The sequence below is a fragment of the Dipteris shenzhenensis genome, chromosome 21, assembly GCF_047967505.1.
Source record: "Dipteris shenzhenensis isolate YYH24624 ecotype China chromosome 21, Dip_SZ_1.0, whole genome shotgun sequence".
NCBI lineage: Eukaryota > Viridiplantae > Streptophyta > Polypodiopsida > Gleicheniales > Dipteridaceae > Dipteris > Dipteris shenzhenensis.
In genome coordinates, this window is record NC_141616.1 from 26,236,725 (window position 1) to 26,260,769 (window position 24,045).

Below are 24,045 nucleotides of genomic sequence, written 5' to 3' on the forward strand. Positions count from 1 at the left end.
AAAGCTAATAGTGCTATTTCTTTTAGGGTTAGAAGAAAAGAGGGACAAAGCATGACATGATTACATAGAAAGCATTTCATTTGTGAACATAAGAGATGCAATCTTTGACATGTAGAGTCTTAAAGTGCACAAGAGTGATAAACATCTTTTATACTCATTAAAGTGTTAAAGTGCATAAGAGCGATAGATGTCTTTTTTACTCATGTGATTCTTCTTCAGCTTAGGCACATAATCACTCTACTTCCATCTTCTTCTTTAAATCACATTCCAAAGGTATCTAGGTGTCTTTTTTTTTGTGTTCATGTAAGAGAGAGAGAGAGAGAGAGAGAGAGAGAGAGAGAGAGAGAGAGAGAGCTTTTGCCATGCATTATTAACTAGTATTCCCAAAGAAGAAGTTTGATTTATTCCATTTGATGGTCATTTATTGATGGATCTACAACTATGTGTTTTTAAAAATAATCAAGCACTTTTAGCAAGAACATATTGAAGAAAATATTAAATGATGCATGCAAATTAGATTTGTGCGAAGTGCTAGTCACATGACACTACTAAGGATGTCTCAATGATGGAGAGAGAGTATATTATTATTTATGTGCGTAAAAACCTCAAGGAGGGTAACTATGTATAAATACTATATATCACGTGCATTCAAGGCCTATTTGTAAAACCTCTTATTTGTAAATTTATGAGGAATATATGATGTCCTTCTGTATGTGAAAAATGTGGCTATTTAAAACACTCCTTTTGTTGAACCCACGTGTTATGCTTATATATTTATGAGTGAAATCCCTGAGTTAAAACCCCCTCATAATGCCATCTATCCCAATTGAATGCAAATCAAGAGTTGGTAAAGAGCTATGCACTCTCTACATTTGCAAGCTAAAAAAACAAAGCAAGGCAAAACACTACACTTTCTGTGCACCTTTGCATTGTAGAAGTAATACATTCCATAAAGTTGATACTCCACTCTAAAGAACAAATTATAATGAGTCAAGAAGGGTATGGTGGTGCATTAACACACGCTCATATGGTGATGCTAAAGGTATAAGCAAAAGATCACGTTGCTTATTCCACGAAATGATAACCACGACACCTAGCACAGTAATACAAGGACTTTGCCATCACTCTGTTTCATGATTTTAACAACCTTTCAAGAACATTGGAAACAAGAGTGCACAAGCACTTCCTCCTCGGAAGTGTATATACGTTAAGTATAGAGAGCACTCGTAGTCTTATTTAGAGCTTATGATTTAATTTAGCTTGGCATAATCTTTACATAGGCAACCTTATCTTTTAAAAAAGATTTACAAGTGGAAGTTCACTAAAGGAGCGTTCCTCTAAGGAGGCGGCGCTAATAAACGTACTGCATCTCTATCAAGTGGAATATAGAAACAAAGGTTAGAGATTCTAGAACTGCACATTAGAGCTGTAAGTCTGGCCGAATTGCCAGCTCTCAGGAGCGACATGGTAAGCATTGACAGTTCTTCCATCACTAGTCGTGACACTGAATGACAAACTTTGGCCGATCAAGACCTCATTGGTTTGCCAATTCTGGCCCCAGTTCCTTGACATGGGTTGCCAGCCATTTCTTGAACCTTTGATGGATGCTCTCAGAACATCGCCTGCTCCTCCAACATTGGTTATCAGTACAAGAAAGAAATATGGATTACCCTGTATACTAAATTGGAGACCTCCTCGCCTCTGGCATAGGACCCTGCATCATGTTTCAGCTCACAAAACTTAGGCCATACGTGATCATTATCATTGCCACTGAGCTAAAAACAGTAATGCAACAATTACCTTCGGTACAGGACTGGGACGATTCCCGCTTTATACTTTGCTATATACTCAAACGCTGGTTGCGACATGTCGAAGTGCTGAAGTGGGGGGTTACACCATCCGCCTGCCGTATTTGGGAGATCGTAGTTAGGTGGGCAGAAGTTTGTGGCCGTAACGATGATAGAGCGGCCGGGAAGGCACCACTGTGGATCGTCGTGGCATCTTATCTCGAAGCATCCTCCGCAGGCGGCACCCCAGTTGAAGAGAGCTGTGCTGAGCGCTGTGTTCTTGATTCCGTAACCTTGAGTATAAAGGTTGCCATAGCCGCAAGCTCCACCTGCGACACGAGGACATTCAGGATATACAAATGAGCAAACACAAACATCAAGCTAGCCACTCAATTAGCAGCAAACTTCAGCAAGCTCCAATGTATGGAGCTGGAACTGGTAGCACGTACCCATGGTTGCCATTCCATCTCTACCTCCGTAGAACGTAGCGTGGGCATTATGCCACTCTACGTGTCCATAAACTACTCTGCATAGCAGTGTAAGTGCCAAGCTTGAACGGAGAACTACTGAAGGATTCATCACTGCAAGATTCAAGAGTCGATCGAGGTATGAGGCACCCACGGGAGAGAGCAGGAGACCGTTTATGGCGTTGTGTCTCCGATGCGGTCGAAGGGAAGCTATATGAAGAAAGACACCAACCGTAACGACGTGGACTACGACACCCTTCTAACACGAGGAGGTTGATGGTCGTTGTGGATACGTGGTAGTAGGCTGTAGTGATAAATTATAATGCATAGTTGCCATTTATGGTTAATAAGGTCGCTCGGGCAGGCTACAAAAGAGTCCGCTGTCTGACAGGAGGCCAGCAGACCGTGGTCTATCACGAAAAGCTGTGTGGATGGCCTTTTTCGAGAATGCGAAAGGCTGGTGGAAGAGTACACGAGAGGAAAAACACAACCTCGAACGGCCTTTTCTTTTCACGAGGACTCAGGTCCAGTATTTCACATAAAATATTTTTGGGAAATTTTCAAAAAACCTCCAAACTCATAAAATTGGTGATAGAATTTCATACATTGACGTTTTCACAAAATTCAAAATAACTGTATTTGCAAAACAAGATGAATTAGATTCATTAAGCCTCCAAAGAAGAAATTGTAACTTGTGAAGGCCATGCTCTCTCACCTAAGGGTGTGCAGGCTTCAAGGTAGTGTGGAGGACATTCTTGTTCGGAATCTCGCCAACGCACGTGTAATCCTAAGCTCCACAAGGGTAGATTTCAAATGCCTAAAGCTCAGCTAGGAATATACATCAATCAACTAGTTGTGAAAGTTTCAAGTGAGTGAATGTGTCACGCTACGATAACTATGAGGAAGCTTAAGCCTTGTAAGTGGGTTCCTCCATGAGGTGCCTCATTAAATTTACCCAAATTTTGTTCCCAAAGAAATTCGCCATGTACCTCATTGAATTTCACCCAAAACTTCTTCCCAAAGAAGTTTAAAATGTTTAAGTCTAAATTCTTTGAGTTATTTTTCCTCATCATGGGCCTTTAAAAACTTTCATCTGGATTTCCAAATGGTTATAAATGTAAGGTTTATGGTCTCAAAGGTGGGAAAGATGCTAATAGAATCATGGAAACAAGAATAGGCACATAGATCATGCAAAAGAGTGTGCTATTTGATAAGAGGTTAGCTGACTCTGGAATATCACAAAATGTAGATTGCCATTTGGGAATTTGATTCTAAAAGGCTCGTGGAAGAGTGCACGAGGAATAATAGAACCTCCAATGTCCTCTTCTTCACACAAGGACTCAGCTCTCATTAGGTGTTGTGCAAACAAAAAATATCTTTTGCAAAATGTCAAAAACCAGTCCAAGCTAATAAAATAGGAGATATAGTTTCATAAGATTCATGTTTCACACAATTTATAAGTATTTTTGCAATTAAAATGTAGGTTGAATTGTGACCAGGTGTTGCATTGAATTCACCAAAAAATTTGTCCTAAGAATGAAGAAATCCAAAAGACTTAAAAGTCTAAAGTCTTTGAGGTTTTTTGCATAAACTTTAGGTTTTTGTTCAAACATAAGCCCAAATTGGTTTTTATCACCTTTTTACAATCAAAATAAAAAATTAGCAATTCACATTACATTAGACCAGACTATAGAAGCATGTTCCCCCTTTTACAAGAGGTTCAATAGTGAGAAGCCGCATTCTCAAAATTTGCATATTCTCAAATGAGACTAGCAATCACAAAATTAACATGCTATGATTTTGCCTTCTAAAAATGCCAATTTGTGCACTTAAGCGCATTAAAATTTTACTCTCCTTCATAATGGCCTTTAAAAACTTTCATCCACATTTCCAAATGGTTTATAGATTTAAGATCCATGATTTTAAAGATGGTAGAGATGCAAATACAATCATGGAAACAAGAATAGGAATTTATAATAACTCAATAATAAACAAATTACAATTGTAAAGGTATATATATGCTAAAACATTCATCAAAACAAGTGGACATGGATTGTTAAATAAGGGAAAGCCAACACTTCCTTCAAATTCTTAAACCATGTTGAGATATAATTCAGCTAGAATGTATACCTTTTTATAGCCATAAGGGAGGCCAATCATTCATAAATTTGAGAACCCTACTAAGATATAATTTGAACCAAAAAGCTCACCATAAAATGAGCCAATAATGATCACTATCACATCCAATTAGACCTTCTTGTAGCACCAAAACTCTTCATACCTTGTGGATACATCTTCCTTAAATTTCTCATCAAGCTGCTTGATGAATCACATGATCTGTTACATTATTCCACTTCAGTGTACACATGTGTACACGTGTTTTTACTACATTTCACCATAGTTGTACATCTAGCATAAAATCAAACTCTGCTACAGGTGTTCCTTCGATCAAAATCCTCAAAAGAGAATCCATGCTCTTGGGTTCTAATCTATTTCTTGATTGGTAAGGGAATTGAGGGAAATCCCATCTTGAGGTAAGGGTGGGTAGTCATGCAAACAACTCTTATTGATTGTTCCTCTTAGGAACCACCCAAACCATCCTTCTCTCCCCCTTAACCACCACTAATGACCCTCCTTCCATGCGCACCTACCCTAGATCATTCCCAAATCTCATTGAAAACTTTGTGGCAACTTAAGTCTGAGAAAGTTAGTGTAGAGATGAAGTCCCTCTTTCCATCGTATCTCATTCTATAGAATTTGACTATGGCCCTCTATAGATTCTCAACATCCAAGTAAACATGACTGAGGAATTCATCCCAACTGATTGGATACCAAATTATCACTATCTAGGAAAACATTATTGAAATAATTCATCCCAAATGAGTGGATATCAAATTTCTTTTGACTCAACCAGTCCATTATTTCGCTTATACAATGTTATCCTCTAAGAATTCCTCTAGCACATCCGTTTGGTTCTTTCTGTGCAAACTTTATAAACCAAGGTACTGGTTGTGGCACTATAGATTTCTTATACTTTCTTGCAATAGAAAACTTGGAAATTTTAAAAATATATGAGTAAGTTTCATGAATTTTAGCAACACTCCTCAAAAGCTCCAAGCATACCCTTTGCATCCACATTGCCCTTGAAGTCCTCCATCAGCTCCCAAACAACTTGCACACATAGGACTTTGTGTCTTAGGTTCTTCAAAATCCAAATGACATCACTTAGCTTCAATAAACTTCTCAAAGGGTATGAAGATTCATATCTTTTCAAAGGTTATGAAGATTCAATATCATCCATATCCATTGAGAAGTACCATAGATATGGCAAAGAAGAAAACTCAATGAAGTACTAGGGAACCAATATTATAGCCTAGATTTTACTCTTTTGAACACCACCAATGGGGTCCAATGAATCTATACATTGTATTTCTATTTTCCTATCCTTCAATACCAAACATATTTCCTCAACTTTTACATTTGTTCTATTGTCTTCTCCTGTTCCTTTTCCAAGGACCATTGAAGTTGGAAATAGATAGATCTTTCCAAATATTTTTAAATGTTAGTTAGCTTACATAGTTCTTACAAAGGAAGACCATGGAGCACATTTTTACAAGTTCCTCTAAATCCCAAAATATTGGTGCTTGCATATTGAAACTCTAACTATAAGGTCACATGATACTTGTTGGAGATGTTCCCAAACGGTGCCATGAGTAGTCATATATTTTGGAGAGTGCTTGGGAGGCCATGATACAATGCAAGGAAGAATAAAGAGGAGTGAGGAGGATGAGAAGGTGTGACTAGGAGGGAAGAGGGAGGAGAAGTGTATAGTAGGCATGACCAGGAGAGAGGAGAATGAGGAGTAGGAGAGAGGAGAATGAGGCATGAGAAGGGGGAGAAGAGTAGGAGGGAGGAGGAGGAGTAGGTAATCAAAGAAGGAAGGAGGAGAAGAAGGCACGAGAAAGAGAAGGGGGAGCTCATGCATGATAAGGAGGAAGGAGAGAGATGAGGAGGACGTGAGGAGGCATGAAACTAGAAGAGGAGGAGGAGAGCAAGAGGCATGTTGCAAGAGGGAGGAGGAGGAGGCATGTGGGAACATCAAAGAGGGAGGAGTATGAGGATGGTGGAAGTAGGGAGGGAGGGAGGAGGAGGAGGATGGTGGAAGTAGGGAGGCAGGGAGAGAGGAGCAATTAAAATTCTAAAATTTGAAAGTTTGAATTTGAAAGAAAAGGTGACATATGCTCGGTTGAATTGTGGCTTTTAACCCACCTTGGTAGGGGGTCTCAAGGGGGGTCACTCATCAAATATAATTACAGAAGGGGTTTTCTAATTGGGGTATATAAAAAAAATCATAAGACATTTTAGAGCCTTAGAATTTATAGACAATGGTTCTTAATAATACTCCTTAAAAGCACATGATGTATATGGTTTTTCAAGTAGTGTAAGCCTGGAGGAAATTTAGGCCTCCTTAGTGACCCCCCATAGTGCTTGCATTAGCCCACTAATCCTCCCCTAATACATTCCTTATGAGTCCCTTTTCAGACCCCATATCTTTTGAAATATACCTAAACAAGGGTTTTCAAATTGGGGTAGAACATTTCAAGTTTGTATAGAAAAAGGAGTCATTTTAAAGTGTTACAATTCATAGATAATGGGTCTTAATAATAGACCTTAAAGGCACATGATGTATAGGATTTCAGTGTGGTGAAACCCTTGAGAGGGAGGTTAGGCTTGCATTATCCTATAAACTCTCACCTAATACATTCCTTACGAGGTCCTTTGAGACCCTATTTCTCCCTTATTGACATGTGTGCCATTTTGTTAATATTGCATCATTTTCATATTGTTGTACCAACACTCCTACTACATGTCCTCCATAGCTTTTGATCTCTTGAGTTGAAGGAAATGTGGAGGGATCAAGGAATTTAAAACTCTCTAACACATAATTTACACAAAACATATATCGCAAGATGCTTTTGAATTTAATTCAAAATGCGCATTAAAATTCACGAGCTTTAGTGAGATCCCTTCGAATAACACATCTATCTACACTTACCCCATAACACATATTGCCTTTCAATTCCCTCCTTATTGCGAATTAACAGTCATATATTGAACTACAAAATCAAGAATACAAGGGAATACATCACCATCTTGTACTTGTAAATTAATGTTGATGCCTTGAGGCCCCCTAAACTACATCGACTCTACCATAGTGATAGCAGAGACCACAAGACTATGGAATAGGTTTGTCACATTTAGATAATCCTTTATAAGGCATAGGACAAGCTTGCAAGATTATCCATCACATGTCCCAAAAAACGCATCATGTAGATGAACTTGAACCTTGTACATAATAGGTTTGCAACCAATTTAAACACTCTGACATTTTAGTCATTTAAGCATACCAAACGTGGTTCAAACATTTCACAAACCTTGGGTATTGCCTTGAATCAACTTACCCATATCATCTTGTGAATTTTTGAGGAATTTTATCCATACTCAATCTTGGACAATCAAGATGATGAGCCAACTCTTCCAATATAGATGACGTTTTGCATATTTTATTAAACATTCTAGTAATCATAGTTAATGGAAAGCCCCCATATTGTACATCAAAATTGTCTTGAACATTTTCAATCACATAAGAAGGATAGTGTACAACACAATGAATTCACATAAAAAATGGTATTCACCTCCTTAACAATGCATCTAGTCCATTAGTAGAACTAGTCATGGACAAACGTCCACTAGATCCAAAGTTGATCCTTTTTCTCTTGTCAGTATAGCATACTCTCTATATAACTTTATTCTTGCCAATTCCAAGTGCTTAGTAGTCTAGTCATGAACTTCAATCAATACTTAAAAAAAACCCAAAGCTCTTGATCATAAATGACTTAAAAAATCGAGTGCTCTATGACTAAGATTTTGCACACGCGCGCGCATGTGTGTGTGCACGTGCGTGTGCATGTGCGTGTGTGTGGTTGTGTGTGCGTATGTAGAAGACATTACAACACCCCTTTCCATAGTGAAGAGAAGACAATTTAAAGTAGGAATGAGAAATGTTTTAATGATAAACTTTACAATAAATAGAAAATCCACTATGAATGAAGTATCATCACAAGATGGTGAACAATATTTTGTATGAAAAAAGGGAATGTGAGAGGTTGAGCTTATCTGGATGATCTAACTATGGCCTGAGAGCCCTTCATTACTCCTTACCCTTCGTGGGTCAAGTACAAGGGGGATTCTCTGCGCTGATAATATGTAAGGCACCCATTAGCCTCTCTGTGTTTTATGGGCAAGACCTGGGCTACACTGAGTTTGCTCTGGGCCATCCTAGGGCACGTATCGTGCCCTCCACCTTCATTGAGCAAGGAGCCTCACTTCATAGTTAATCGATCCCGAGATAAAATGCATTCCTTAATCTATGACCTTTTTGCGATCATGTAATCAACGTATATCCTTATTTTTCATAAAAAATAATAGGATGATCACACGGAACGTCGATAAGCTCAAAGCGTAAATGAGTATAAACTGGAAAGCTTTATAGAGGCAATCATCTAATAGTCTCTATTTTGTAAACCCACTTAGTGGTTGTGCTTATCTATGATATAACTGTGCTCGAAATCTCTCCAGCAGCAGCTGAGGCCATTAGTTTGTCCTGCTAAAGTAGAAGGCTTGCAACCAGGAGGGGGGATCACAAGCGCTTCATATACTAGAACATAGTAACAAGGTGGAGTGGGCCTAGGCACATATGGAAAAGCTTGTTGCAGAGAGAACTCCTCAATCTCATCCATCCGATGGATACATAAAAGCACATAATCTCAGATCGCCTGTCCAAAACGACAGAATATCACGAGCTACTGTTACAAAAATTATATTTTTGATATATCTTGCTTTGGACATTATTAGTTTAGTAAAGTGTGACTATGGCAAAGTACTCCATAGGAGCACACCGGATGCGGCGAGGGTCCTAGTGGATACTGTGTGTGGTTAGTTGGGGATGCCTGACTAGCTTGTGTTTTGCCATGCTAGATGGTCAGTATTGTGGGTGATTCCATGTTGATACTGATGTCGCTAGTGTTATTGGTGTTGTGCTTGATTATTGTGCTTTGAGCGTGGTTATGTTGGGGTGCTTTTATGAAATATCATAAATACTCTAGATGAGGAAGTGTGAGCCACTCATCTAGGGGGGAGATTGTACCGTCTGCTATCACTTTTGTGGTGTGATTGTGGAAGAGTTTAAACTTTTGGTTTCATCTTACTAACGTTCGTATCCTTATGACTAAAAGTATCCGATGTGCAGTATATGAAGCATATGTGAACTATTGGCATGAACGTCAACTGCAAAGTGAGTATAAAGATGGTGGGGGAAATACCTTGCCATGGACTTCCTCCTCTTTTAAGCTCAACGAGTGTTACAAGGTGGCACACTTACCTGTGAAGACTCCATCAATTCTCATGCTCGTAACTTGAATGGCCTCCAAGTGCAGTGGTATCTGAACCGAGCTCCTCAAGCTTCTTCATTATTCAGCAGCTTGTGGGATAACCCACTGTTGTAACTCTTCCCACTTCTGCTGCAGTATAATTAGTGCTCTATTACTTCGTTCATTGGTGAACGCTTCAGATGCTCATCTTGCAAGGCAGTAGGGGAGGCGTACTTTGTGGTGCAACATCTTAGTAATACCCCTCATAAATTCGAGGTGGCTTCCTCTCAGTTTCACTGCCAATGCAAATCCCCAGCCAGAAATCCTCATTTGGGCTCGAGTGTTGCATGCCATAACTCCCAGTACTATGCCCATGGTTAGACTCTGTAGGTAAATAGTAGTTTGAACTCGAGCCACCTAGTTCTCGGTCTAAGTGGATAATGATTATAAACTGATTGAAGGTCTATTTGGGAGGATGTATACAAATGTCCATTACTTCATATAAATATACATGACCCATTAGTGACTCATATACAATCCAACTCTCTTGTTAATATCCTTTGGTTCCCTCTTAGTATCCCTAGCATGGTCAGTGGTCAATAATATCTAGTTCAATAGTAGGACATATCTACATATTTGGGTATGTCATGGGTGAGCAGTAGTATCATATAAATATTTTATAGCCACCTAAGGGATTTCATGGTAATTTCCCTTGTATATGGGCATGGCAATAGATATGCATTTCTATAGGTTTTACTATATTGGTAAATACAAATGTATCCTTAACATTTCTTAAATGAATGTACTATTCCATATTCTCAATTCTCTTCTAGTACTTTTTTCCAATCTACGGATTGGTAATCATCTAAATTTCATTTATTATATCCCTCTAAATGTTGGGTTTCACCATTGTTTACCATATATTCATAACTTTTTCCCATCATGTTTCATATGGGAAAGACACCTTTATAATAGGTATATTCTTACACCTTCCCTAATGGGAGGGTGTGTGTGTGTCCCACCTACCATATTCCTGCAGGTCCAACACACAATCCAAGTGAGGGTAGTAGACTACCCATCACTCTGAATTGGGTTAGACTATTGCCCCACAAACACATAATTATGTATTGAGTGGAATTTTGGATTTAAGAGATGTACGTACCCAACCATTTTCTCAATTTTTACTGGTTCAAGTTGCATCCGGGGAACTCCTGCTGTAGGAATGTTATTATTTTTCTACTCTTCCCTCCTTTCAATCCATTCTTTTTAAAGTTCTGGATTAATTTCTTAATCTACACAAAGGCATTGAATTCCTCTTTTTCAGTGTACAATATGGGCATTACTTGGGAAGGAATTACCTTTTCAAAAAATGATAAAGGCCTATTGCTTCGTGCCCATATAAACTTACATATTGGGTATTCAAGGGATTCAATTTTATCATACTTGTTTGTCACTGCTGTTCTATTGGCCATATTAGTGATCGTAATGGTCATATTCAGGAAGTTGGCATTTATGCCCATAGTACTACAATCCTTCCCAATTAGTTTATCCACTGTGGTATCTTTTATTTCCAAGAATTAGACGGGGTAGATCCAAAGTGGGTCTATCTCTATATTCTCCTGTGGCTTGAAGAACTCCTTAGGGGAACCAATATTGATCAATAATATGTTGTCCATATATCTAAAGAGGTATCCAAATTTGGACAGTTTGTCCCAATCTTTATTCTTCCATAGTTTCTTAATAAAATTGAACTCAAACCAATGTAGATACAAGCTACACCACAAGGGTAAACAAGAGAATCCCATGGGTATACTTGAGACTTGTTTGAATACTTGGTTTGCCAATCTCATGTGCATGTTCTCTAAGAGCCACATATTTCAAGAGCCTAACACATTCTTGCTGAAACCAAGATGTCAGGGTTTTACTTCTCTTGTTTCTCCATGAAGCTTTTTTCCTCTTCCAGTTTATATTTAGATACCGTTTCTTTTTATTTCCATAAGTCATATTGATGATTTTTGATAATATTTCATTTAATCCATATTTCCCTTGTAAGGGGATGTTTTCATAGCATTTTCCAATATCGGCTGTGAAGATCGAGTAGGTTTCTTTTGGTAAATTCAGCTTAACCTCGTAAATGGAATTGACTAGCCAACAAGCACTTACTTTAATATTGGCTTCAAATCTTATTTGTTCTTGAAGCTCCCTTGAGGTTTCCATGATGGGATCTATGCATGCTTGTAAAGCGAAAGTGATTAATGAAGTCAGTTCTGAGAAAACACAAAGGTGGGCATTAGTAATCCATTTGAAAGTGTTTTTATGGGCTTTGAAAGTAGCCATAAGATACAGTAGTGAATGAGAGTTAAGAGTAATGTTCAAGTGAAGGTTTGTAATGTCCTTGACTAGTCAGTCTAGGATGTATGGGTTATCCACCCGCTTAAAGTCCCTACTGGATAACCTCCGCATTGCTTAATTCAAAATAAAATTCTTATAAATATAAGTTGGAGTCGAAGCTGATTTGTTTGTGGAAGTAATGAGAAGGGATGTTGTTAGTCTCTTGATTTCCTCTTGGGAGTTCCCATGGGATTCTCCTTTTCTTGAATTAGTAATTTCTTTCTTGTGGTCAATCTTTGTAAATAATCTCTGTAAAACAATCTAAGATCCTTCTCTATCGGTTTTAGACTTTCAAACAATAATGGATTCAATGTAGATATTTGGTTTCAAATCATAATTAACGTATCCAATGTCCCCTCAATACTCAAGTGTTTCCTAGGGATGTGCCCCATCCTTTCTTGATATACTCTTTTAATGTGTTCTCATTCACGATATCGTTTTCAATAGTACACACATGTCCCCATTCTTTATTAAAATAAACTTTTTGAAAGAACTCGTTTTGCAATGGCATAGAATCTCTGACCCATCCCTGAATGTCAACTTGGGTTTACAGAGTATATATGCTAAGTTATCTCAAAACTTCCAAGCTATGCTAGCTTCCCTCAAGGTATCAATCAAATCACATAAGCCATATTGGTCTAGAAATTCAATAAATAATTTCTTAATTGAAAACATTTCAAGTAGGGGGTTATCAAATAATGCATGAATAAAGAGATTAGAATTCTTTTTTTTAGTTAATAAAGTTTTCATGTTATGTGGTAACACCATGATGCTTCTCATATGGGCTTCACATACCTGTCACCAATCAATCCTTGTCATTATAAAGCATATGTCGAATAGGAAGGTTCTTAGCTTTTGTATCTGTGTATGACATGGTCTTACCATCTCTCAAGATCTTCGATGGTCGTACCTATGATTCCAGACTATCCAAATGTACCAAATCTCTTTGAAGGGGGTTGCCATTCAATCATCTTACTGGAGTGTTGTCCCCTTGGTGAATCGTAGGAAGTGCATCCATGTCCTCTTGTGTACTTGATGCAACCTACTGACCTTCCTCTTGCTCTAGATCTATAAGCTCTGGTAGGTAAAGTCTCAAGGGATCATAACATGAGCTCCCCATATGACAGCACTCCTAGAGAAGGTTGGGGTAGTAGTGGAGCAAGTGGATTCTTCTCCAAATTGGCTAACAAGACAAGCTCCCTCATATAATGGAATGTGAGAGATGCCTTGTAGAAAATTACCATATCACTAGCCTTCATAAATCAAAGATTCACAAAGAAGTTAGTATCGCACATCTCATGATTAGTAGTACATTAGATACTTTAATGGACAAAAGTATATAAGACTTGCCTTCATAAACAAAAGGAAAGAATTGATAGTGGCTTTGAGTGGCCTATTTGGAAAAAATGCTGGCAAATTGTGTAACATGTACCGAATTCCATCATCAAACCATAATGGTCAAGTGCTCTGCAATCAATCTTTTCCTCCAAGCATCTGCATTTTATATAAGGGAGGCCCACGTTGAAGATGTCATTCAAATATTTAGGTGTCCTCCTTTAAGTTTTTGATATGCAGCTCTTACATCCCCCAAAAATGCCCACTAGGGAAGGGCACATGGCTGTAGTAAACGCTGACATCGGACAAATTTTGGATAGGGGATGATTGTGTGTGATGCTGATATTAAAGCTTTGCGCTTGCCTCTTTGCTTCCACTTTTAGTGTTTTTGATGTCTCTACAAGATCAGCTAGAAATAACCACATATCTAGCTTCTAACACCCACGGGGGGAAGAAGGGATTAGTGTATGTATGTGTAGGATTCTTTTTGGGGTAACTACCTTAGACATAATCTGATATGAGAATATTGTCTGCTGGATATCTTTTGAAAGCCCTTCGATATCACAGAAGCTATGATGTATGGTATTAGATGAAGACCCTTCTGGTAGAGAAAAACACGAGAAAAACACTTCAAACCCAAACTTTCAAGGGACAAAGGCCAAGCTAGAGGAGGAAGGATAGAATACACGAATAGGTTCCTCATTGTCTTAGGGGACTTTTCAGCAAACTCCAATAAAGCAACATTATCCTCCTCCATTAATTGGTCCAAAGATAGAGACAACTGATTAATAACCTCCAAAATTTTATCAGTGTTTCCCTTTCCGAGTACTAGAATTCTGCACAAATCATTGATGGACAGTTGCATTACCAGTAATTTATTTGTCTTAGGGTGTTCTTTTATTTCATGCATATCTAAGGCTATGATCCTTTCATGGACTCTCTTATTCAGCATTGTCATTATGGCCTGGCATCAAAGTGATGGAGCAGGTGATGGATCCACATACCTGAGGGCAATCAAATCCTTGTGCCATAAAGAGGCCTGCTATTCAAAGCCAAGCATAGCCATTAGTCATGAAATTTTTCTTATCCCAAAATGGCTACACTAGTGTGTGTTCATCCTATATCTCTACTTAATCTCTATTCTTCATAATCCAATAGCATTGAAACATTCAGAGTGCTTTATCTCATTATCTCAGGGAGCCCTCAAATAATCATTCAATTGAAAATATAAGTTTCTCAAATCTAATAATCAGACCCATCCACATATGAAGTATTCCAACATTTTGCAACTCAAATCCTTTTGATTCCATCATAGAAAATTCCAAATGTACTCAAAATATGCATAACAAAACTGTCATTGTAGTGTACAAAGTTTTGGTGTCCTAAACAAACTCACACTAGTTGGAAGGTAGACAAAAGCTATTCCAAATCTAGCATCCATTCCTTTCTCCAACTCCATATTGACAGATAGAGAACTTTGCAATCAAGAGACCCGTATTACTTCAAAATCCTGCATCATGGGAACTTTGCAATTTTTTCAAAAAGACACCCATAAGTGTGGTAAGTTCATACAAAACTAGGTCAATAATGAAATTTTCTATTGAAACTAAAGGCAGTATGTAGAAGCATAATCAGTGTTATAGGATATATATAAAAGAGTCCCTCCAGCTCACCAATAATAATTACTACATTGCAATATTCAAAAATACTCATCTTCAAATCTAGATCAAAAGCACGCCAAATCACCTGTATCCATCCACACAAAGGACAAGTTAGGACTGTTGAATTACACAGCGCAGTGGAACAGAAATTGAACAAAGAATAGAGAGTACACAGCAAACTAGAGATGAACAAAATTTTCCTTCAATATTGATGTAGTACAGATGATGGCTCTGTCCACATGTGCATTCCCACAGTGGAGCTTATATGGCAATCTAGATAGATACTAGGTGAAGAGCTACTAGCTGGAAAATCTCTACTGGAAGATTTGATCTGGTACAATGGACTGGGGAGGTCGCCTCTTTATAGCTATGAGGGCAGTAGTCAGATCAACATAGTTGGTGAAACTGACTAGTCAACCTAGTTGGTGAAGCCGACCAATCAACCTAGTCGGTGGAACTGGCTAGTCGTCCATGGAATATTCAGGGAATATTCCCTATACCATCGCCTCAGGGCTCTCGCCCCTGAACCCACACCAAGGGGGCTAGCTAGCCCCCAAGCCCTAGTAAGAATAAGGGGCTCCCACACAATCACCTTTCTACCATCAACGATCTCATTGATAGACCTCATCTGACATGCAAGTCAAGATCCATCCGGGGTCCCGAGCTCACACATGGCTTCTCCTCATATGGGGGCCTTACAACTTGAGCACCTTGGACCACTGGTGGTTACCAAGAGGGTGGGGCATTGAGCATATCTAACACCCCCCCTCAATGTCCACCTATAGGTGAACTACTTTCTCGGCCCAATGCCGACTCTCTGAAGATGACCCTGAAGCTGATCCTTCCTGAGTGCCTTGGTGAAGATATCTGCTCCATTTTTCTCTGTTGGATAGTAGACCAATTCCACTATCCTGTCCTCGATCAAATCATGCACATAGTGATACTGAATCTCTATATGTTTTGTGCATGCATGAAACACTGGATTTTTAGCAATGGCCATGCAACTTTGATTGTTGCACCTCAGCACAGTTGCCTCATCCTCTTGCACTTCCATGTGCCATAACGTCCTCCTCAGCCACACTACTTCACAAGCAGCAAAACATGCTGCCTTGTACTTAGCCTCGGTAGAAGACAATGCCACTGTTGGTTGTTTCTTACTGATCCAAGAGAAGATACCTGAACCTAAATAGAAACAATACCTAGAAACTGATTTCTTAGAATGAACATCTCCAGCCCAATCTGAGTAACCAATCTGAGTCACAATGACCAGCCAAGGAAGTGCCCGTACCATTAGTGATGCCATAATCAAGAGTGCCCTTCACATACCTGAGCACCCGCATCCCTGCATTCCAATGATTCTCTCGGGCCTTATTGGAGAGCCTGCTCAAAATGCCAACATCAAAAGTGATGTCCGGTCTGGTGTTGCACAGATAGATGAGACTGCCGACCAACTTCTATACCTCCTGATGTTTGCTGGTGGCGAGGCATCCTCCATAGATACCCTTGCATTTACCTCCATAGATACCCTCGCATTTACCTCCATATAGGTGTAGCTATCTCCTTGCACTCAAACATACCAAATGCCTTCAAGATCTCCCTTGCATATTTTTGCTGAGAGATGAAGGTCTTGCCTGGCTCTTGCTAGAATTCAATCCCCAATTCAATCCCCAAACAGTAGTGCATCAAGCCTGAGTCTGTCATCTCAAACTCTGTGCTCAATGCCTTTCTAGTCTGCTGGGTCATGTCTTCATAGTCACCTGTAATAAGGAGATCATCCACGTATAGAATAATAATAGCAGATTTTCCACCTTTCCTGTACACATACAAGTTAGCATCTGAGACATATCTTTTGAAGTTTAATTTATAAAAGAATTTGTCTATCCATTGGTACCATGCTCTTGGGGCCTGTTTTAGCCCATATAGAGCCTTCTTCAGCTTACATACCTTGTTCTCAGAATGGGGGGCCTCAAACCCAGGTGGCTGAGCCATGTACACCTCCTCCTTGAGGTCACCATTCAAGAATGCTGATTTAACATCCATTTGATAAACTGGCCACTTTTTATGAGTAGCCACTGATAGTAATGTGCGAATAGTGGTCATTCTATGGTAGTCGGAGTGAAAGATTCCTAAAAATCAAACCCTTCAATCTGCAAAAATCCTTGTGCAACCAATTTGGCTTTATACTTTTCCAAAGTCCCATTGGCCTTGTACTTTACCTTCCAAACCCACTTGGTGCCAATAACCTTTCTACTGGGTGGTCGATCTACCAGCTCCCAAGTTTCATTCTTCATGATGCTGTCATATTCTACTTGCATAGCATTTTTCCAATCTTGGTCTGCAAGTGCTTCCTCCAAACTCGCAGACTCCTTTAATTCTGCAATAATCTCAGCCATGAAGGCCATATTGACTATGTGAGCAGAAGCCCTCCTTTGCTCCTCGGTTCTCTGAGACTACCTTGATCCATCTGCATGCTGCTCAACAGACATAGGCATCTGGTTAGCATGATCATAGAGCTGCCTTACCCATCGCGGCAATGGCTTTTCCGGTGGTGTAACAACAGGTTGGTGACTTATACCTTCATCATCTGATATTTCCTCCTCCTTTATAGCTCCTGGGATAGGTCCATAGTGAATTACCTCTTCGCTTGATGATAAAGTAGAAGAGCTCTTCTCTGCCTCCACTGCATGTGGTTGCTCCTTGAACACCACATCGCAGCTCGCTATGATCTTCTTTGCCTCTCCGTCATACAACTTATAGGCTTTCTTCTCATCACAATAGCCTAAGAAGATACATTTGGTGCTTTTCGGTTGTACCTTGTTTCTCTCTTTGTCTGGTACATGCACATAGCATTCACACCCAGACGTTCTGAAGTGGGAGACAGATGGCTTCTTACCACTATAAGCATCATGTGGTGTTTTATCTTTGAGTGCCTTTGTATAGCTGCAATTAAGGATGTAAACCACAGTATTGACAGCCTCAGCCCAAAAGTGGTTTTGCAGTCAAGCACCTTTCAACATACATCTCCCCATCTCCACGGTGGTTTGCATTCGGCATTCAACAACCGAATTTTGCTGAGGCATATGTGGTGTCATCGTTTGTCGCTTAATCCCTTTGCTCTTGCAAAAATCTCCAAACTCTGTAGAAACAAACTCACCACCACCATTCGATCTGATTTTCTTCACTTTTCTCCCTGTTTCATTTTCAACAAGTTGTAGCCATTCTTTCAATTTATCAAAAGCTTGAGCCTTTTTGTGAAGAAAGTACACCCATCTTCCTACTATAGTCATTGACAATCAATAAAAAATAGGAAGATCCCCCCAAGGCATGTGTAGGCATCTTACCGCACAAGTCAACATGCACCAACTCTAGAGGAGCGTTTGCTCTATTCGTGCTTTCTTGTGGGAATGCCTTTCTTTGTTGCTTGCCCATCATGCAAGCTTCAGGCGGTTCTTTGATTTCTGCTACTGCCAGGTAAGTGAGCAACCATACCTTGCTTTTGTATCTCCTTCAGCACTACAAATCCGATGTGGCTGAATCTTTCATGCCAAAGTCTGCTTGTGCCCACTCCAATGGTGGCTATAAGAGCACTTAGCTCATATAGGTTGTTCCTCCTTACTCCTATGCCAACAAGATTGCTAGCACTATCTAGAATTTTTGGTCTTGTCTTGTTGAACCTCAGCTCATGGTCAAGGTCAGTTATGGAAGCAACTGATAGCAAATTTCTCTTGATTTGTGGAACATACAACACATTAGATAGTTTCTTAACATCTCCATTTATAGAAACAAATGAAACCATACCTATATCCTCAATAGGGCATTTTGCATTATTTCCAACCGTCATGATGATGGGTTCTTGTAGAGGCTGCATGGAACAATATAGACCCTTCTTGTCGGTCATGTGACGAGAGGCACCACTATCCAACACCCATGAATCAGTGGTTGACGCTTCTTGAACTGAGGAACACTCTTCCTCATCAATGGCCAGAAATAGATCCAACTTTGCTTCCACTGTGTTAGTGTCTCTTTCCCCTTATCTGTCTTCTTTAGGGTACCATTCTTTTCATCTACTTTCTTGACTCGGCAATCTGCAATCACATGGCCCTTCTTCTTGCAGTAGAAGCATTCTCCCTGAAACTTCTTCTTGCCGCCCTTCTTCTTTTTGTCACTACTAGTAGAGGACTCACCTTTGGTGGAGGAACCACCTTTGCCTTTCGCAGTGGTAGAGAACACAGCATCCCCATTGCTGCCTCCATCTCGAGCTTTAGGCCTCAATTCCTCCTCCATAAGTAAAGCATAGAACTCCTCAAATGACAATGGTTGGGGTCTCACGTGAGTGTTAAGCATTGTTACCAGTCCATCAGACCCTGGTGGACATATCCAGAGACACCACCGAGCTAGCCTTTCGCTAGTCTTTTATATCCCAGCACCAGCCATTTGGTCACGCAGATTTTTGATTTGGGTTATGAATGCCTCCACTATCTCTCCTTCATTAAACTTCTCAGCTACGAGCTGATTCTCCAGGTTCTAGATCCTTGTCTGATTCCGTGTCTCATACTAACTCTTCAATATGTTCCAGGCCACAGTTGCCTTAGATGTATGCTGTATCAAGGTCAAAACACTATCAGTAGTACTTGTAACCAGGGCACACAGAGCATCTACATTCCTACATTTCCAAGCTTGTAGAAGGTCGGCATTAGGAGGTATCGTACTCCCAGGATTTGCTGGGTCGAGGGTTCCTTGTGGTTCTGGCTCATATGAATCCAGAATAGTAGTACTTTTAAACTTCCACAGAGTGTAGTTCATACCATCTAGCTTCAGTGAAGGCTGGTGGGCGAATCCTCAATGCTTGGATAGTTGGTGCAGCAGCAGTTGCTGAACTCGAGCTGCTTTTTATTGCCATCACTTTGTATGCTGTTGAAGCCCTCACCTCTCTTCTATTCTTCGATCCTTAGAGTCGCTTGGGCTCTGATACCATGTTAAATTACACAGCATAGCAGAACAGAAACTGAACAAAGAATAGAGAGTACACAGCAAACTAGAGATGAACAAAATTTTCCTTCAATACTGATGTAGTATAGATAATGGCTTCGTCCACCTGTGCACTCCCACATTGGAGCTTAGATGGCGATCTAGACAGATACTGGGTGAAGAGCTACTAGCTAGAAGATCTCTGTTGGAACATCTGATCTCGTACAATGGATTGGGAAGGTCGCCTCTTTATAGCTATGGGGACGATAGTCGGATCAACGTAGTTAGTGGAACTGACCAGCCAACCTAGTCGGTGAAGCCGACTAGTCAACCTAGTCAGTGGAACTGACTAGTCATCCATAGAATATTCAGGGAATATTTTCTATACCATCGCCTTGGGGGCTCTTGCCCCCGAACCCCCACCAAGGGGGCCAACGTAAGGAGCCCCTAGCTGGGGGCCAACTGGCCCCCAGGCCCCAGCAAGAATAAGGGGCTCTCACACAATCACCTTTCTACCATCAACAGTCTCATTGATAGACCTCATCTGACATGCAAGTTAGGATCCATCCAGTGTCTCGGGCTCACACATGGCTTCTCCTCATATGGGGGCCTTACAACTTGAGCACCTTGGACCACTGGTGTTTACTAGGAGGGTGGGGCATTCAGCATATCTAACAAGGACATGAACCTTTAAATGTGGGATTGCAGACCTTTATGTTCGCAGACAGTTGTTATCCATGTCCCCCACCATTCCAACTTGTAGAATTAATCATCCCATCAATTATATGCTCAGGAGTTAGACAATGCTACTAGATGTATATTTCTTCCTTTTTAATTACATCACTATTCCACGAAAAATCTTAGAAATATAGCATCCCTGAAAAACTCAGAAATAAGTCTGGTGTATTGCCCTCGAGGGGGCATCTTGAAAACACTGTCACGAGATCTTATCAGTGACAATTCCTATGTTGTTTTTTCTAACCAATGAGTAATCTTAAGTGTCTGTCTTTCATCTTGTCAATAGTGATAAAAACTTGGACAGCAAACTGGTCCTATTAAAGAGGTATGCTGATTATCCTCTACAACATTTCTTAAAATATTCTTTCATATCAGGGCGTTCACGTTAAATGTTTTTTTAAAAGTAGATAAAAGATCTCAGAATTCCTAATATATGGGCCATTTTCTCTATTTTTTACAAGGTCAATACATGATGGATACAACTTCAAAGTTATTTCTATACCTTCCACGTTCCATACAAGTGGATGGACTGGTATTAATTCTAGTATGCCATCTAATACCTTTACTCAATTCTTATAAGGTATATCCACTTGTAACATATCTAACTCCGGCTATCCTAGGGCTCTCCAAGAACCTCAGCCTGTTTTCGAGAGAGAAAAACAATGGCAATCGTTGATAGTGTCTATAATGTGTCAACCGTTCTATCACTCAGCTGGTCTTTTGAAACCTGATATGAAGATGGAGATGGTAGAGAATTGATGAGCTTCTCTTATCTCATTTATGTTAAGAGAAGTTAGGGGTCAATCAGCCACAGCTCTCATAACTCTCGTAGTCCAATATGTAGGAGCTATCATTGACTATCATGAGATAACACACTCCAACAAGTATGAGGCACAGTCGATTGTTGGAGCGTTCAGATTCTGTGTGTTCATATGCAAGGCTAGAGTTTCTTATGAAGTGGACGCACGTGTATTCTGATGATCCTACTGCGGCCTGAGAGCCCTTCATTACTCCTTACCTTTTGTGGGTCGAGTACAAGGGGGACGCTCTGTGCTAATAATATGTAAGGCACCCATTAGCCTCTCTATGTATTATGGGTGGGACTCGGGCTACATTGGGTTTTTGCTCTAGGCCATCCTAGGGCACGCTTCATGCCCTCTGCCTTCATTGAGTAGGGAACCTCACTTCATAGTTAATCAATCCTGACATAAAATGCTTTCCCTTAATCTACGACCTTATCATGATCATGCAATTAGTGTATATCCTTATTTTTTGTAAAAAATATTAGGATGATCACTCGAAACATTGCTCAAGCTCAAAGTGTAAATGAATCGTATAGACTAGAAAGATTGATAGATACAATCATCTAATAGTCTCTATTTCGTAAAACCACCGAGTGGTTGTGCTTATCTGTGATGGAACTGTGCGTGAAATCTCTCCAACTGAGGCCATTAGTTTGTCCTATTATAGTAGAAGGCTTGCAACCAGGAGGGGGGATGGCAAGTGCTTTGTATACTAGAACATAGTAACAAGGTGGAGTGGGCCTTAGCACATATGGAAAAGCTTGTCGTAGAGGGAACTCCTCAATCTCATCCATCTGTTGGATACATAAAAGCATGTAATCTGCTTCTCTCAGATTGCCTGTGTGAAATGATAGACTTCTAGTACTTTTTGCCAATCTATAGATTGGTAATCATCTAAATTTCATTTATTATATCCCTCTAAATGTTCACCATTGTTTACCATATATTCATAACTTTTTCCCATCATGTTTCATATGGGAAAGATACCTTTATAATAGGTATCTTCTTACACCTTCCCTAATGGGAGTGTGTGTGTGTGCGTTCGTGCATGCATGTGTGCATGGGTATAAGTGTGTGTGTGTGTGTGTGCAAGAGACATTACAATAAATAGAAAATCCACTATGAATGAAGTATCATCACTAGATGGTGAACATTATTTTGTATGAAAAAAGGGAATGTGAGAGGTTGTAAGTCATTGGTAGCATCATTTTTATTGAAGAGGGGAATCTACCTACCTACCACCATCCAAGAAGTAAAACATTAAGAACTAGTTTTAACTTTAGTTGGGAAGACAGGTGTCATAAACACCTCTCCCTTGTTATCGGAGTCACAATAAAAATTAACACTTTTCCATAAACTTATCAAGCTTAATGTAAATACAAGAGTGTTTACTATAGAAAGGAGAGATTAAGATTGCATTTTATAGTTATAGAGGGATAAATATTAGACCTTTGTAGAAAAGGGGGGGGTTTTCAGTGAGAAGAGTGGGGAAGGGGAGGGGTTTATGGAAGAAGCGTGTTGTGTGTGCATGTGTGTGTGTGTGTGTGTTGGAGGACATGCACATTTTGCCGGTGAAATATATTTCATTCTGGTTGTGATGGATATTTTGGCACATTAGTAATGTGTAAACATGATCTCTATCCTTGTCTTTATTTCAATCATTCTAATGGAAGATGGTTAGTAATACAATGTTTGATCCATGGACAAGTATATGAATTTGCATCTATTTATGCCCCATAGAATTTTATTCTCCAAGCAAGTCTACCGTCAGATATTGCATCTTATCCATGGTGTGGAAATGATTCACTTTGTGGACATTTCAAGAATGCTCCAAATTTTGATTAGAGGGTATAAATAATGGTTTGCTTAGATTCATTGGATTAATAAATCTTTTTGGTTAGACTGGATTCTTAGCTTAGTTAGATCGATTTGATAATTTCAATCACATTTCAGTGCTTTTCTTTATTAAATTAATTTGGGTGATTGAAAGGTGATTGGATAAATTAGGTTTGGTTACTTGAGAAACATGGCATTGGCTATAAGTTTGTAGGTCCATTTATATGCACGTGGTGTTAAAATTTCTAGGCTAATTATTTAACATGAGAGCGGATTATTTTATGTAGCTTGAGTGGAAATAACTAACATATAACTTAGACTGATTAAATTGATTGACTTTATTAATTAGGTTGGTTGGCTGGTTAAATGATTGACTCAAGATAAAATTTGCCCATACCTGCATGGAACTAGATCCATATAGGTTCTTACAAGGATGATTTGCTTCTTGTGTCACCTCGTCCAAATTTTAGGGTATGGGGGGACATGGTCTATATAAAATATGCATGGAATTCTTACAAAAATTATAAATATGCAAGGGAAATATATGAAAATCTCAAGTCCCCCTCCCACAAATGATGAGGAATATACCTTGAAACATATGCAATATTTTTAAGACTTGTACATATTTT

At 39.5% G+C, this 24,045-nt stretch overlaps 1 protein-coding gene across 1 annotated transcript; it reads right to left on the reverse strand.

Moving 5' to 3' along the window:
- Positions 1 to 1,407: 1,407 nt before the first annotated feature.
- On the reverse strand, positions 1,408 to 2,330 carry LOC147888691 (expansin-A1-like). Its single transcript, XM_087393029.1, has 3 exons — positions 2,237 to 2,330; positions 1,801 to 2,116; positions 1,408 to 1,714 (listed from the first exon to the last, which is right to left on the reverse strand). The coding sequence occupies exons 1-3, from the start codon at positions 2,247 to 2,249 to the stop codon at positions 1,408 to 1,410; spliced, it is 636 nt and encodes a 211-aa protein (XP_087249155.1). The 5' UTR covers positions 2,250 to 2,330.
- Between the last annotated feature and the right edge of the window lie 21,715 nt (positions 2,331 to 24,045).